General features: G+C 41.3%; 1 protein-coding gene across 2 annotated transcripts; it reads left to right on the top strand.

Moving 5' to 3' along the window:
- The first annotated feature begins 445 nt into the window (after positions 1-445).
- On the top strand, positions 446-8,193 carry LOC138206407 (glucoside xylosyltransferase 1-like). 2 transcript variants are annotated; one of them, XM_069163097.1, is made up of 8 exons: positions 446-791; positions 1,292-1,384; positions 2,097-2,280; positions 2,676-2,807; positions 2,905-3,156; positions 3,771-3,894; positions 4,074-4,246; positions 7,051-8,193. In XM_069163097.1, exons 1-8 carry the CDS (start codon positions 574-576, stop codon positions 7,219-7,221), a joined length of 1,347 nt encoding a protein of 448 aa, XP_069019198.1. In that variant the 5' UTR covers positions 446-573; the 3' UTR covers positions 7,222-8,193. The 2 variants fall into 2 exon arrangements, with proteins under 2 accessions (XP_069019198.1, XP_069019199.1); XM_069163098.1 differs by lacking the exon at positions 1,292-1,384 and having other exon boundaries at positions 447-791.
- The last annotated feature ends 4,799 nt before the right edge of the window (positions 8,194-12,992 follow it).

Below are 12,992 nucleotides of genomic sequence, written 5' to 3' on the forward strand. Positions count from 1 at the left end.
AGTTGTTCTACCGCGTGACAGTGTAAATATTTGTGTCTAATTTTTGGATAAATCAGACGGAACGCCGCTACAGGGTGTATTTTAATGATCACATCGCATTAGTCACAGTCAATGAGATCTTGCATGTACCAAGTATCTGGATGTGGCTACTGATTACAACACAATTATACCGGCCTCATTCCCTCCTTAGTTCCCTTGAATGTGGATTAGAAAGAACTAAGGATGATTTTGTGTGTGTGTGTGTGTGTGTGTGTGATGTTTTGCTGAGCGTTTCCACCATAATGGTCCCCATGCTGTGTGCCACACTAGTGAAACATATATTTACTTAGGCACAGTGCACGTAGCTTACAAGTCAAAAATTAAGCTGCTTTACTGTTCACTGTTGACAGACGGCTGATCAGACGGCACACGTGCAACAGGGGGGGCGGGTGGGGCGGACAGCTGTCAACACCGTGCTCTTCAACTCACCCCGACTCGATTTATGATGGATCAGCTGTCTGGCAGCGCAACAGGCGGTGACCTGCTCAAATAAACCAAACATGGTTCCTTAGCGCGTAAAACCCGGAGCGCAAAATGCGATGCTATGTTCGGGCCTTTCTCCTGTGCATGGTCTTCACCCTCTGTTCACTGCTGTACGTGTTCAGTCAGCTCGCCTCCAGCTTGGAGGACGGAGACGAGTGGACCGTGAAGGAACACGGGACACCCGACAGGCGCGGCCGTGTCACCGTGCGCCTTCTCAGGAAAGCGCCGGGACTGGCGGGCCTTCGAGACCGCGCAGGAGGGCTCGACAGGTAGCTTAGCTCTCTTTGTCACCTGGTTTTATGTCACAACCGAGTCTACTAGGAGTAGTTCTCTTTATGCTGTTGTTAAAGTAGCGTGCCTTTGTAATTTAAACGTTTACGTTAGTTTGACTTGTTGCAGCTGATGTTTACTAACGTTAATAACACATTAGTTTTACAGCCAGGTTTATGTGCGCTACCCGGCTGGTAAGTCCTGTAACCACAGCTGGATAAACCGGACACGTATAACGTTGTAATTGCGCTGTTATAAATTGTTATATGCTATTTTAAATCTGTTTTAAAGCCACCACCTGGAAGCTTTCGAGATCATTTGATCAGCTTAACGTTACTTCTAGCAAATTGAGTGCTTCTTTGACGTTGTCTTTAGGCTGGATTAGGACCACAACAAACAACTCCAGGAGGAAAGAGCGCATCACAAAACATATGGCTCTGCTGTCGTCGAGTTTAATGTAACTTTGAGGATCCAAAAGATCATGTTTTTATTCTGTCAGGTGTAAATCACTATCAGTTTCTTACTGGAATCCATATTGGAGACTGCCTGCTGATGTTTGTGGAGTGAACTGCTTATTGGAATCATCTCCTAGGTATGGCTGATTTTATGAACCCTCTATTAATGATACCAGTGATTAATATCGGTAATAAACAGACTGTAACGTCCAACTCTCACCCACTTCCACAGGTCAGATTATCTGTATGCTGCTTCCGGTGTTCCTTGTGACTAATCTGCAGTTTCTGAAGTCATAACTAGTACAATAAATTCTCAGTAATTAAACATAATCTAATCGAGCTAATCACACAGTATTGAAGTTACTGACAGATTTGTGGCATTAGTTTCTGTTCTTAGTTCGGGCATTTTTTGAGACTTTCTCGTTGCCATTGAATATATGCTGATATCATCATCAAAATTGAAGGGTGAATAAAATGACAGTGTAAAGTTTTTTTTTATTATCATCTATGTGTATGCCGACTTGCCATACTTGTCATGTATACACAGACAGAATTTAAATTTGGTCTGTGAGGTCTTGGAAAAGTGTAACAGCAGGTTACATTCATTAAAGCAGCAGTTCACACAGGGAGTGCTTGGAGGCAGCACAAAGTATGAGTGATAGTTCTCTTCTACGTCCCTCCATTAACTCTAATGACACGTCCGACCCTACAGGGCTGAGTACCAGTCTGCTGATATTTTCTTTACATTGTTTTCTCCTGCAGTTTTCAGTGTATCCATCCTGCTGTAAAACAAAAACAAAAAAGCCAGGGTTAAGTACTGATTCATGTAACTCTTGTCTTGGCTCTTAGCGAGCGGTCGGGCTCTGCAGTGAAGGAACATAGTGATGAGAGGAGTCACCTGGCTGTGGTGGCCTGCGGCCCCAGGCTGGAGGAAACTCTCACCATGTTGAAATCTGCCGTTCTCTTCAGCAAAAAGCCTCTGCACTTCTACATCTTTGCAGAGGATGAACTGCATGACAGCTTCCGGAACGTTGTAAGTGTCTAACCCCCAACAACACCTGAACTTTCATGTATTTGAGTATTAGTTTGCTGTTGGGCACGGCATTCAAAGCAATTCATTTATCATTCACAACTGGCATGTACTGAATCCCAGTAAGAAGCCATTACAGCAATTATTGCTCAAATTGAACAAGCCAACTCAAGACATATTAAAGAAAAGGTCTGTCAGTCTGCCTGATTGTAAACAACCCATTAGCTCTTCCCATGGTTTTAAAGTAAAGTATTCTTTTTACACAGTTCTTGTAACGTTTTTGGCCCAAAGGCAAAGATGCATCATTTATGAAAGAGAACAACACAAATTGAAATAGTACATGCATTATGGATTTTGTTGAGATACGTTTTTTCTTTGTGCCTATTTTTTTCTTGAAGCTGGAATCGTGGCCTGGGACATTTCAAATGAATTTTAACTTCACTATCTACCCCATCACTTTTCCCAAAGAGAATGCAAAAGAATGGAAAAAGCTCTTCAAACCTTGTGCTTCACAGAGACTCTTCCTGCCAGTAGGTCATCCTTCACTCATGCAACTTGTAACAATTATACTTTAACCAAAATGTCCTCATACGGTTTTTTTGTGTTTTTTTTATGCTTCTTTTCCAGCTGATCCTGAAGGAGGTGGACTCTTTGCTCTACGTAGACACAGATATAATTTTTCTGCGGCCAGTGGAGGACATCTGGTCCCTGCTTTCTCAGTTCAATTCAAGCCACTTAGCAGCCATGGCTCCAGAGCACGAGGAGCCACGTATCGGCTGGTACAACCGTTTTGCCCGTCACCCTTACTATGGCAAGACAGGCATCAACTCAGGGGTCATGCTCATGAACATGACGCGCCTCAGGGAGAAATATTTCAAGGTAAAGGCACTTTTGTTGTATGTTTACCACTATCATCTATTTCTGCTGTCTTAAGGGTTGTGCTTTAATATATCATGATTAATATAAAGTCATAACAGCCATTAAATATGGACATTAACACTAATAGAACTCCATATTATTATTCAATAGGAAGTTTCATGATGTCGACTGATGGCGTTCAGTGCGATATGCGGCTAAGTCCTCAATTTAAAAAACGAGAAGTGCAGCACACTTGTGGAACATCTACGATTTTTTTTAATTAAATGTATTATTCCTAGGTGTTATGAATTTTTTTTTTTAACAATCCCACGTTACATTAAATGAATGACTGAAACATCAAAGATGTTGTAATATTTTGACAGACACATTGAGAATGTTGAAGGAGCCTCAAAAGTAGCTCTACTGCACCGCCAAGATTGACCAGTAGAGGTCACTCTTGTAATTCCTTTCTAAATCCAAGCCCCAGTGAGCTCACTTGTTTGACAGACAAACCATTCCTTTTGAGTTGAATTGAAGTGTTGACCATAGGACTCATCCATCAGAATTGCGGGATTATGGTTTCTCGATGCAAAATAACACAAATGCTCTGTGATTGCTGTGTTTTGTTCCGCCAGAATGACATGACAACAGTTTCACTGCAGTGGGAAGAAATCCTGATGCCCCTTCTCCAGAAGTATAAACTCAATATCACCTGGGGTGATCAGGACCTTCTTAATATCATATTTTACCACAACCCAGGTTTGTCAAATCACATACACCGCATTGTTTTGAGTCTTGAATGTTACGTTAGTTTAGGACACAAACACAGCTTCCTTAAAAATGTTTGTTGTTTTGGACATGTTACTTGTTTTTTATTGAAGAAACCCCAGTTATCTATAATCCTTACCAACCCAATCTTGTCTCTTGCTGTGTTACAGAAAGCTTGTATGTGTTCCCCTGCCAGTGGAACTACCGTCCAGACCACTGTATCTATGGCAGCAACTGTCAACCGGCTGAACAAGAAGGTGTCTTCATTCTCCATGGTAACCGGGGAGTTTATCACGACGACAAGCAGCCAGCGTTTCGAGCAGTCTATGAGGCCATCCTTAAGGTAGAGACAGCACCACAGAAATCAGTGGAGACCCTGCAGTCAAATAAAAAGACAAACAAATTGTTAGCTACATCTTGCTAAATGTATCTGAAAAGAACTGAATATATTTATTCTTCCAAAACTTATTGTTGCGAACCAGACACAGCCGACTGGACAACTTAATGCAAGAGGATGTCATTTTTTAAATGGCTTTGTTTACTCTAGTGAGGAGTGATCATTTTACAGGCTGTCTTTCTGGTGCCTCTCTGTCTTTAGAGGGCAGTTGTGTAGGAAGACCGAACTATTTGGAGAAACATTCCCTAGTCATTAGATTATCAATAGGCACTCCAGTCCTTATGGATGCTCTCCTCCTCCAGTGCTTAATCAATAGCCTGTTAAACATTTCCGTCATCCTGTCTTAGGTTTTCCAAACCAGGAAAATCAGCCCCACCCGGCCTCAGCCAGTGGAACTGTAGCTTGAAACTGTAAGGCTGAAATACATGATGCTTCCTGCAGAGTTGCTGCATCTCATAAAGAGAGGTCTGGTCCTTCTCTATCATTATCATTATTCAAACATCTTATGATGGTGAATACTGCTATGCTTTTCAATGTAAACAAACTATTCAAACACACATGCTTATTTCAAGGATAAGTATATTTTCGTTATTGTCCCATGAAAAGACCAAAACCATGAATGCGTTTGTCCATCTCTCAGTACTTCCCAACTTCTCCAGCCTTTCTCTGTGGCACTCAACCCCAAAGCCCACTCATTCCTACTCAAGATGTGGTTCTTTAAAAAACAGGTCATGAATACATACTTTGAATTTTTAACTGATGTAATTCCCGAATAGACCTGTACAGTGCTGTGTGTATTTACAGCCGCAGGGTGGTTTGGGGGGGTTGAATCGAAATATACTGCAGTCCCCATGTTTATAAGCAATGAATACGTGTCACCTAGTGCTACATCATATCAGGTTTTGGTCACAGTAAGAGTTCATAGGCTCAGTTCATTGTTGGATTTGGTGTTTTAATGAAATTTGTGACTTTAATGTTCTCTGAGAAGGCCTGCTCTCACCTGTTCAGAACACTATTGTCTTGTGTCTTTACACCTTCTGTATAATGATCGAGACATTTTCAGATTTAAAGCATCCTTAAGTTTGTGTGACGCCTCACAGAGCACTTCCCGGGCAATGCTGGCACCTGAAAATGAAGACAGAACTTGGAATAGAAACATAAAAGCAGTATGGCATCTTTCAAATTAACTTCTAAAGCATTACAGCTTTCAGAGTTTAAAAGTCCACTACACTTCTGTCATCAGTGAGAAAGCAAATCAGCCTGAGAGCTCTCCCGCTGTTTCGCTGGCGGCTTCGCCTTCGATCTGCTCTTGTTGATTTCAGCACTCCGGTCAACATGCAGGCAGCAATCGGGGGAGCAAGGGAAGCTTCATTAGCTGGTCTCCATCCATTACCGCCACAGGGCCTAGCCTGGCCACTATCAGTGCGGGCAATGTTCTCAGCCATTAAGTAAACGAGCAGGCTTCATTATGGGGCACTCGGCCCTCGCACTTCCATCAGTCTCTCCGACAGCACAAACACACATACAGCCCATACCACACCCGCCGGATTTTAGGAGGAAGAGGAGTGCTGTGGTTTGAAGATGAACGTAAGATTGATACACAATTATTATAAATAGAGAACTGAAGAGCGTTTCATCCTTTGTTTTTATGTATTTTGTTGAAATTGTATTATCATCTCCTCCTGTTGCTTCTGCTCCCCGGGTACCCTCCCACTTTGTTTCCACTTAGTCCTTTGAGGACAGCATCCTAAAGCCTGGAGTGGGCCATTCTAGAAGAAACTCTCATTTCCATCCAACCAAGAGCTCCTAAGTCAGCCCAGCTCCCAAGGCACGCGCTCTCAGGCAGCAGAGGAGCTTGCAATAAAGGGCACTACCATTATCCAGCCAAGCCCACAGAAGAGTAGTAAAATGTTTAGTGCTGATGCTAGTTTGAGACATCATGATGGCTGTGTGGACAACGCACCAGCCACATCCACATAAAAATCGATAGGAGGCTGTTAATGGTGCTTTATTGCCTGCTGCAGTATATGAAAGATAATAAAGAAAGCGTGCTTTGAGTAACGTAATGCTTTGCCAAACTGGAGTCAAATATGATGCTGTAAAATAGGGATTTCTTTTATTTACTAGAGCAGTAAAAGATTGGGGCCCCTCAATATAAAAATGAAAGGCCCACATCTTTATTTGCATACTGTACGTAACAAAAGGCTCAGCTGCTGATATCAACTGGTTGAAGAGCTGGACGTGTTGTCTTTTTTCCTTTAATGTTTACTTGGTGAAACAAAAGCATCCAATAACGAAGCATATCTGGAGAGCTGAAGCTGTGGCTTTCACCACTGCTGTCACGCCTTGCTAAGCCCATTCGCGGGTAGTTGTGGTGATAGATATTCGTCATCCGAAGACGCTTTCGTAATTGACAGATATGAATCAAATGCAGAATGTTATTGTCTTGAAGTGACAGTGACAAATGTGGCACTTAATTCATGAGATTTAAATGCAGTTCTCATTGTCCAGGCAGGCAACAGGTGTTAAAACACACACCTATGCTTTTTTTTAATTTCTTTTATATTTTCAAAAACATGTTTTCATTTTATTGTTTTATAAGTATTGTGAGGGAAAGAAAGGGGCTGGAATTAAAGAAGGCGCCCCAGAGACACAACCGTGTGGATGTACATCAGTTCAGTTAATAAAACCTGATCTTTATTATCTTTAATCATGAATCTAATACCTGCTCATGTTTGTCTTCATCCCAGCACCCGTTTGGTGAGAACATGGAGGCTTCACTGCTGCAGCCGCTGGAAGCTTCGCTGCAGACGACCACACACACCTACTGTGGCAGAGCCAGCCACCTGTTTACCAAGAGGCTAAAACAGAGCATCATGTCTGTTCAACAGGACGTCAACAAGGAGAAGATGGTGGGGTAAACGTGCAAATACCGCTCCACGAATAGTGCCTGATGCCTCTCTGTTAGCAGAGACTTTCAGTTAAATCACTCCTGTGGAGACGATGAGCTGGATGACAAACAGACTCTGGTCAACACCAAACCCTCCTTTGTTTACAAACTGCATAATGGAGGAGGGTAATCTGTGTAAATGGGTTTTATTTTTAAGTGTCGGTACATATCTGTCCAGTGGACTCGCAATCAGTTCCCGTGTGGTTTGTCACTGTGGTGGAAAATGCACTGAATCCACTTTTGGACAAGAGGTACTTCTCCTTTATTCCAAACAATCAGGTTGTATTCTTTTTGGGGTTTTGAGACAGAACTTACAATCATTTTCTTCAAGTGTCTCAAGTTTTTGTTGAAAGAAAGACATGCAGACTTACTGTATCAATACTATTTTATTAGTTTTAATATAATTCTGCATACAGGTTGTGTATCGGTGTTTTTTTAATTGCAGTATATCACAGAAAAGGGTTGTCATTATTTTAGGTACTTGTTAGCTACGTGAGAATGTTCTTTTTTTTATTGAACAAGAAACAAGACAGACTTATAATATCTGATCAGTATTTATTATTGTTGAATGTCCATGACAAGAAGCACTTTTAATTTCTACCTTAAGAATTTAACACTAGGTCATCATTTCATGTTCTCTGGTACGGGAGTTTTCAATGCATTGTTTACTGTGCATTGTCGTAGCATATCAGGCTTTTCATTTCATTGACCTATTAAAAACACATTTGTCTATAACTGGTACAATGTCATAGAGAGCAGAGAGTTTCTAATGAAGCCAGCTAGCACCGTGAAATCTGCTCTGAGGTGTATTACAACATTTGAACAGTTGATTTGTAAAATTGTATGAACACAAGATCATACCTGTAAAGTTTTACTGTAAAGGTGGGATAAACATTTAAATGTATATTAAATATATGGTAAATAAAGCAACATTTCGAATGATTGCATTGAAGTTGAATTGGAAATTTCACAGCATTTTAGATGTGATGCTGCTCAACACTGTGATATTGTTAAGATGTTCCTGTTGTTGCTTTAAAACTAAATATACAGCATTTTGATCATAACCTTTTACTTTATTGCAGATTAATGAAGCAATTACGCCAGTTACATGTTTATAATCAGGCAAATTTATTCTGGTGTAATGAAATTATTTTCATGCCCAACTGGAATTCCTAAAAGTTTAATTTGGAACACTTTATTCTCACTTTCTGACATTTAATTTTGTATTCTTATTAAGTCGTTTGCATCAGCCTTCATAACCACTTGGCATACAGTGTACTTGTTGCCCACTCACTCCACACAAAGACTGAGCATGAGCCATGGCCTAGAAGGCAGCAGCAGCAGCTTGAGAATAAGAAATCAATGTGTGAATGTGGAGTCTTCACAAAGTGTTGTTAGATGGCCAAAAAGGAGCTGATGTGTCTGGGTCAGTAGCCTCTGGCTCTTCATTTCACAGGCAGATTGACAGACGTGCCTGGAATAGGCAATAGGTCTGTGTGATGAATTGCAAATGGTGTCTATGCTAAGAAGCTGCTGGATGTGTCCATCTGCTTGTCAAGGCAGTGCTAAGTGTGCAGTGAGTGGGGAAAACGCTTTGTGTTTTAGGAAAGAATTATCTCCTCACAAGTTTTACCAGTTACTGCTAATGCTCGATATTATGATGTTGAATCAGTAGAAATGTAGAAGTGAGTCAAAAGATAAGCATATTCAGCAGTTAATAGATGTATAGCACTGTAAACTAATGAGCAATGACAGAATGGCTTTTATTTTATGGAGAAAGTTTCAGATTGGTAAATTTCTGCAAGCCTGACAGCATGTTACTCCTACACAGGGTTGATTTGACCAAGCTGCAGGCTGTAAGCAAGGCTTGTAAATTGGCTTGGCTTCATTATCTTAATGAAGAACTTACATGATACAGTCTCAACATTACAGACTTTCACTTGTTAAAGTATCTTTAAGAGACGAAGCAAATACAAACTGTGCTTGGTCCTGCACAAAAGAGGTCACAAAAGGTCAATTTATTTCTCCCATGAAGTGATTATACATTTGCAGAGACATGTTCAGTGCTATTGAATACGTTTGAGAGCACAATATTTATTAAGATGGATGTTTACAACTTCAAAAATGCAAAGCATATTCCGTTTTTAGAGGGAAACGTTAATGCTGCTCCAGACTTGGTTTCCCTCCCCCTGAGTATAATGGTGATTGAGATATCTTTCTCTTTCGCTCTAGCAGGAACTGCCAATGGATTATTCATGTTATTGCTTGCACCACTTGGCCTCCGTGATGTTCAATAGCGATTTAAAGCCCTGGCATAAATTGAAACAAGATCAGAGGCAAAATGGCCCAACACAGAGCAAAAAGGTTTACAAAGTAAGGATGATGAAGTGTTAGGGAGTGCAAAGTCGTGAACATGTTGTTTTTACCTGTAGAAAGTGTGGAGCTTAGGAGATTTTGAGTTTCAATATGACGGCATCTGTTTTGCAGAGTGCAGTCCAAATGTATGTACCATTTTCCACCCATAAACTACAGTTGAGAGGAATACCCACTAACAATGTGGACAATGCTCACACACACACTTTCCTAAAGTGTTTCACAGCGAGTGGGGAAAGCTGTTTCTGTGATTACGGATACCATAAGCTTATACATATGACCACCAGTCCACATTCAGTGACTCAAAATAACAAGGTGAAAACACGTTTTTAGAAATAAAGCCTAAAATCTCTGATGTACAAAAAAATTCAGACCCTAAATTTAATTTGTGGGAGGCCCTTTTACAGTCATTACCACTTTCAGTCCTCTTTGGTAAGTCTCTTTTAAACACCTGGGTTTGTGCAGTTTTATCCGAAGCCTTCCTGGCAGATCCTCTCAAGCTCAGATTGGATGGGTCGCCTCCGTGAAGCGCCACCTTTAGGTCTCTCCACAGATGTTCCATGGGGATCAAGTCTGGGCTTTGGCAGGGCCACGCAGCAGTAATCAGAGACGGTCTTGAAGCCGTTCCAGCATTGTCTTAGGCTGTATGCTTCAGGTCATTGTTGTGCTGAAAGGTGATCCACTCGTGCATTCTGGAGCAGCTTTTCTTCAAAGACCTCTCTGTATTTGACTGCACTCGTCCCCCTGTCAGTTCTCACCACCCTCCCTGTCCCTGCTATGAACCCAGCCCAACCCCATAGCATGATGCTGCCACCGCCATGCTTCACCATCGGGAATGGTACTAGCCAGGTAATGAGCGGTGATTGGAGTTCAATTTTTGTCTTATCAGACCAGAAAGACTTTGTTGTTAGTGGATTCTGTCTGGCCACTCTATCGAAGGGGTATATGGATTTAGTGATACTGAGATGGCCGTCCCCCCAGTAGTACTGTTACATTCGGGTTCTTTGTCACATCCCTGACCAAGGTCAGAGTTATTGCTAAGTTACCTAGTTTGGGCTGGGCTGAACTTAAGGAAAAGTCCTGGTGATTCCCAACTGCTTCCATTTCATAATTATTGAGGTCTCTGCTTTCCTGGGAACTCTCAAAGCTTTATAAAAGGTTTTATACCCTTGCACCGTCCAATGCTTCATCACAATTTTAGCATGGAGGTCTGCAGAGAGTTCACTGGACTTCACACCTTGGGTTTTGTCCTGACAAGGTGAATTGTGGGAACTTGTAGAGTGGAATGTGCGGTTCAATTTGCCACACACAGGTGCACTGCATTCAAGTTCTCTACACATCTGATGGATAATTAATGCAAACAGGTTGCACAGTTTTGAGTGCCACAGCAAAGACTCTGAATATTTCCGTAATTGAAAGATTCCACCTTTTGTTTGTTGTAAAGTTGCAAAAATGTCTTCCGATTGTTTTCACTTTGCCATGACACGTTATTGACTATAGATTCATCAGCAAAATTTTTATTTTTTTCAGTTTAAAATTAAATCTACAGCACAATGAAGTGTGCAGAAAGCCCTTGCTTCATAAGTTCGCACAATGTTGATTAAACCTTTTACCCTAAGATACATCTCTCTCTATACAGAATGTTTAAATCTGGTGTCTGGTGAGACATTCCAGCGCTGGCTGGATAAATGCTTACTGGGCTTGCTCTATGGGCACAGCATGAGCACTAGACTTCTGCTGGCCAAACTGAATTAATTCCAGTTCCTTCCAGATTAAATTGCAATAATTCAATCAGGTGGCTCTTCTAGACTTTCCAAATGTTATCAAACCAAATGGATCAAATTCTGATGGTGAAACGAGTGATTTTGTGGGGGTTGACATGCCTGTTATTTCATCTATCCACCACCATTTTACAGCCGCAACAGTTGCGACAGAGTATGCTCCGACAGAGCCCCTGAAGACACTTGTCGACATGTTTTTTTGGTAGTTACTCTTACTGGCAGGAGGGGGAGACAAAAGGGCTCCACTGCAGGTTTAATATGAATATCAAAGACAAGCATGTTCAAAGCACAAAGACACTTCAGATCAATATAAGAACTGCTCAGAATGTGAGCGACAACACAGAAGTTTTACTCATAAAGGGTATTTCTAAAGAATTCTCTTCAGTCTGCTCAGTGTGCAAGACAGCACTTCTGACTGAGTAGAAGATTCGAGGTAGTCAAGACAAGAACCTGACAGGCAGTGATGTCTCTTGTCACTGTGATGAACTGAACAAAGTGACAAACCATAGCAGTGATGAGAGAAAAGTAAGAGGTTTATCACAGCTGAATGGACCAGGTAGAAAATCAGTTTCTCCTCCCGTGCATCCATCTCCCTGCTCCCCACCTTTCCTGCTGCACAAGGATATCATTTAACTTGTAAACATTTTGATCAATAATACATTTGCCGGCGCTGCTGAGACAGGTATAATTGTGCTGGTATGTCAGGGTTTAAAACAATTAATGTAATTTACCGTTGAGCATTTGCAATGCATGGATCTTTCGGTATCATGCAGAGAAGTGAATTTGCCACAGTAAGCAGAACAAGATGAGAAATATGCAAATAAAATGAAATTGCTAGTTCAGTGCCTACAGTCACAGAGGATGGATTTTGTCATGAAATGAAGTTCAGTTTAACCAATTTATGACAAGGTAACTGAATATGGTTTGGATGCTGACTAAGTCTTCCTTGATAACATGGATAGACTGTCCTGTTCGGTTAAGCTTTGCCAGAAGAAGAACGCCATTTTTCACACATTTGCTGTTCAGTCACATATCTTCTTTATGTTACATACCAACATGGTCACCATTTCAATGCTGACATGCTCTTGAAGTGCTGTATAATGTTTACTGTTGTGTACCAAAAGACGTGCTTCCCATAGTACACTCACATATAGTACTCTAACCTGTTAATACACTGATATGTGTTGACCTTGAATTTGGACAGGTTGGTGTTGTCTCAAACCATTCTGCACTTACTGGAAATTACTGTAGCATTTTGAATATATCACCTGCCATGGTATATGCCCGCTTTCATCATTATACAGAGAAATGAAAGTGTTTTCAAGTCCTCTGTTTCACATACACAACAAACACATTGATGGCTTCTGTCCAACAGCAGTATAGTGGCACTTAGTGAAAAATAAACACTTTGTTGGGATGTTTGCAAACAGCTGGAGCTTCCTCAGCCGCCGCATTTTGAAAATACGTGAGGTTGGTGATCTTTCCTTTTCCACTACGCAGCCAAGAAGTCAACCGTTGAGTGTGGAAAGTGTCGAGCATTTCACACTCGTTTTGAGTACATCATCCGTGTACTTGTAGTAAACTGCGT

The sequence above is a fragment of the Embiotoca jacksoni genome, unplaced genomic scaffold (assembly GCF_022577435.1).
Source record: "Embiotoca jacksoni isolate LCO1_2020_lvr unplaced genomic scaffold, fEmbJac1.0.p SCAF_3, whole genome shotgun sequence".
Lineage (NCBI taxonomy): Eukaryota > Metazoa > Chordata > Actinopteri > Embiotocidae > Embiotoca > Embiotoca jacksoni.

Excerpts from the sequence above, each read along its gene's own strand:
- LOC138206407 (XM_069163097.1), top strand. The coding sequence starts at position 574 with ATGCGATGCTATGTTCGGGCCTTTCTCCTGTGCATGGTCTTCACCCTC. Across the intron at positions 2,281-2,675 it reads ATGACAGCTTCCGGAACGTT|CTGGAATCGTGGCCTGGGAC; the intron begins GTAAGTGTCTAA and ends TTTTTCTTGAAG. Across the intron at positions 4,247-7,050 it reads TCTATGAGGCCATCCTTAAG|CACCCGTTTGGTGAGAACAT; the intron begins GTAGAGACAGCA and ends TCTTCATCCCAG.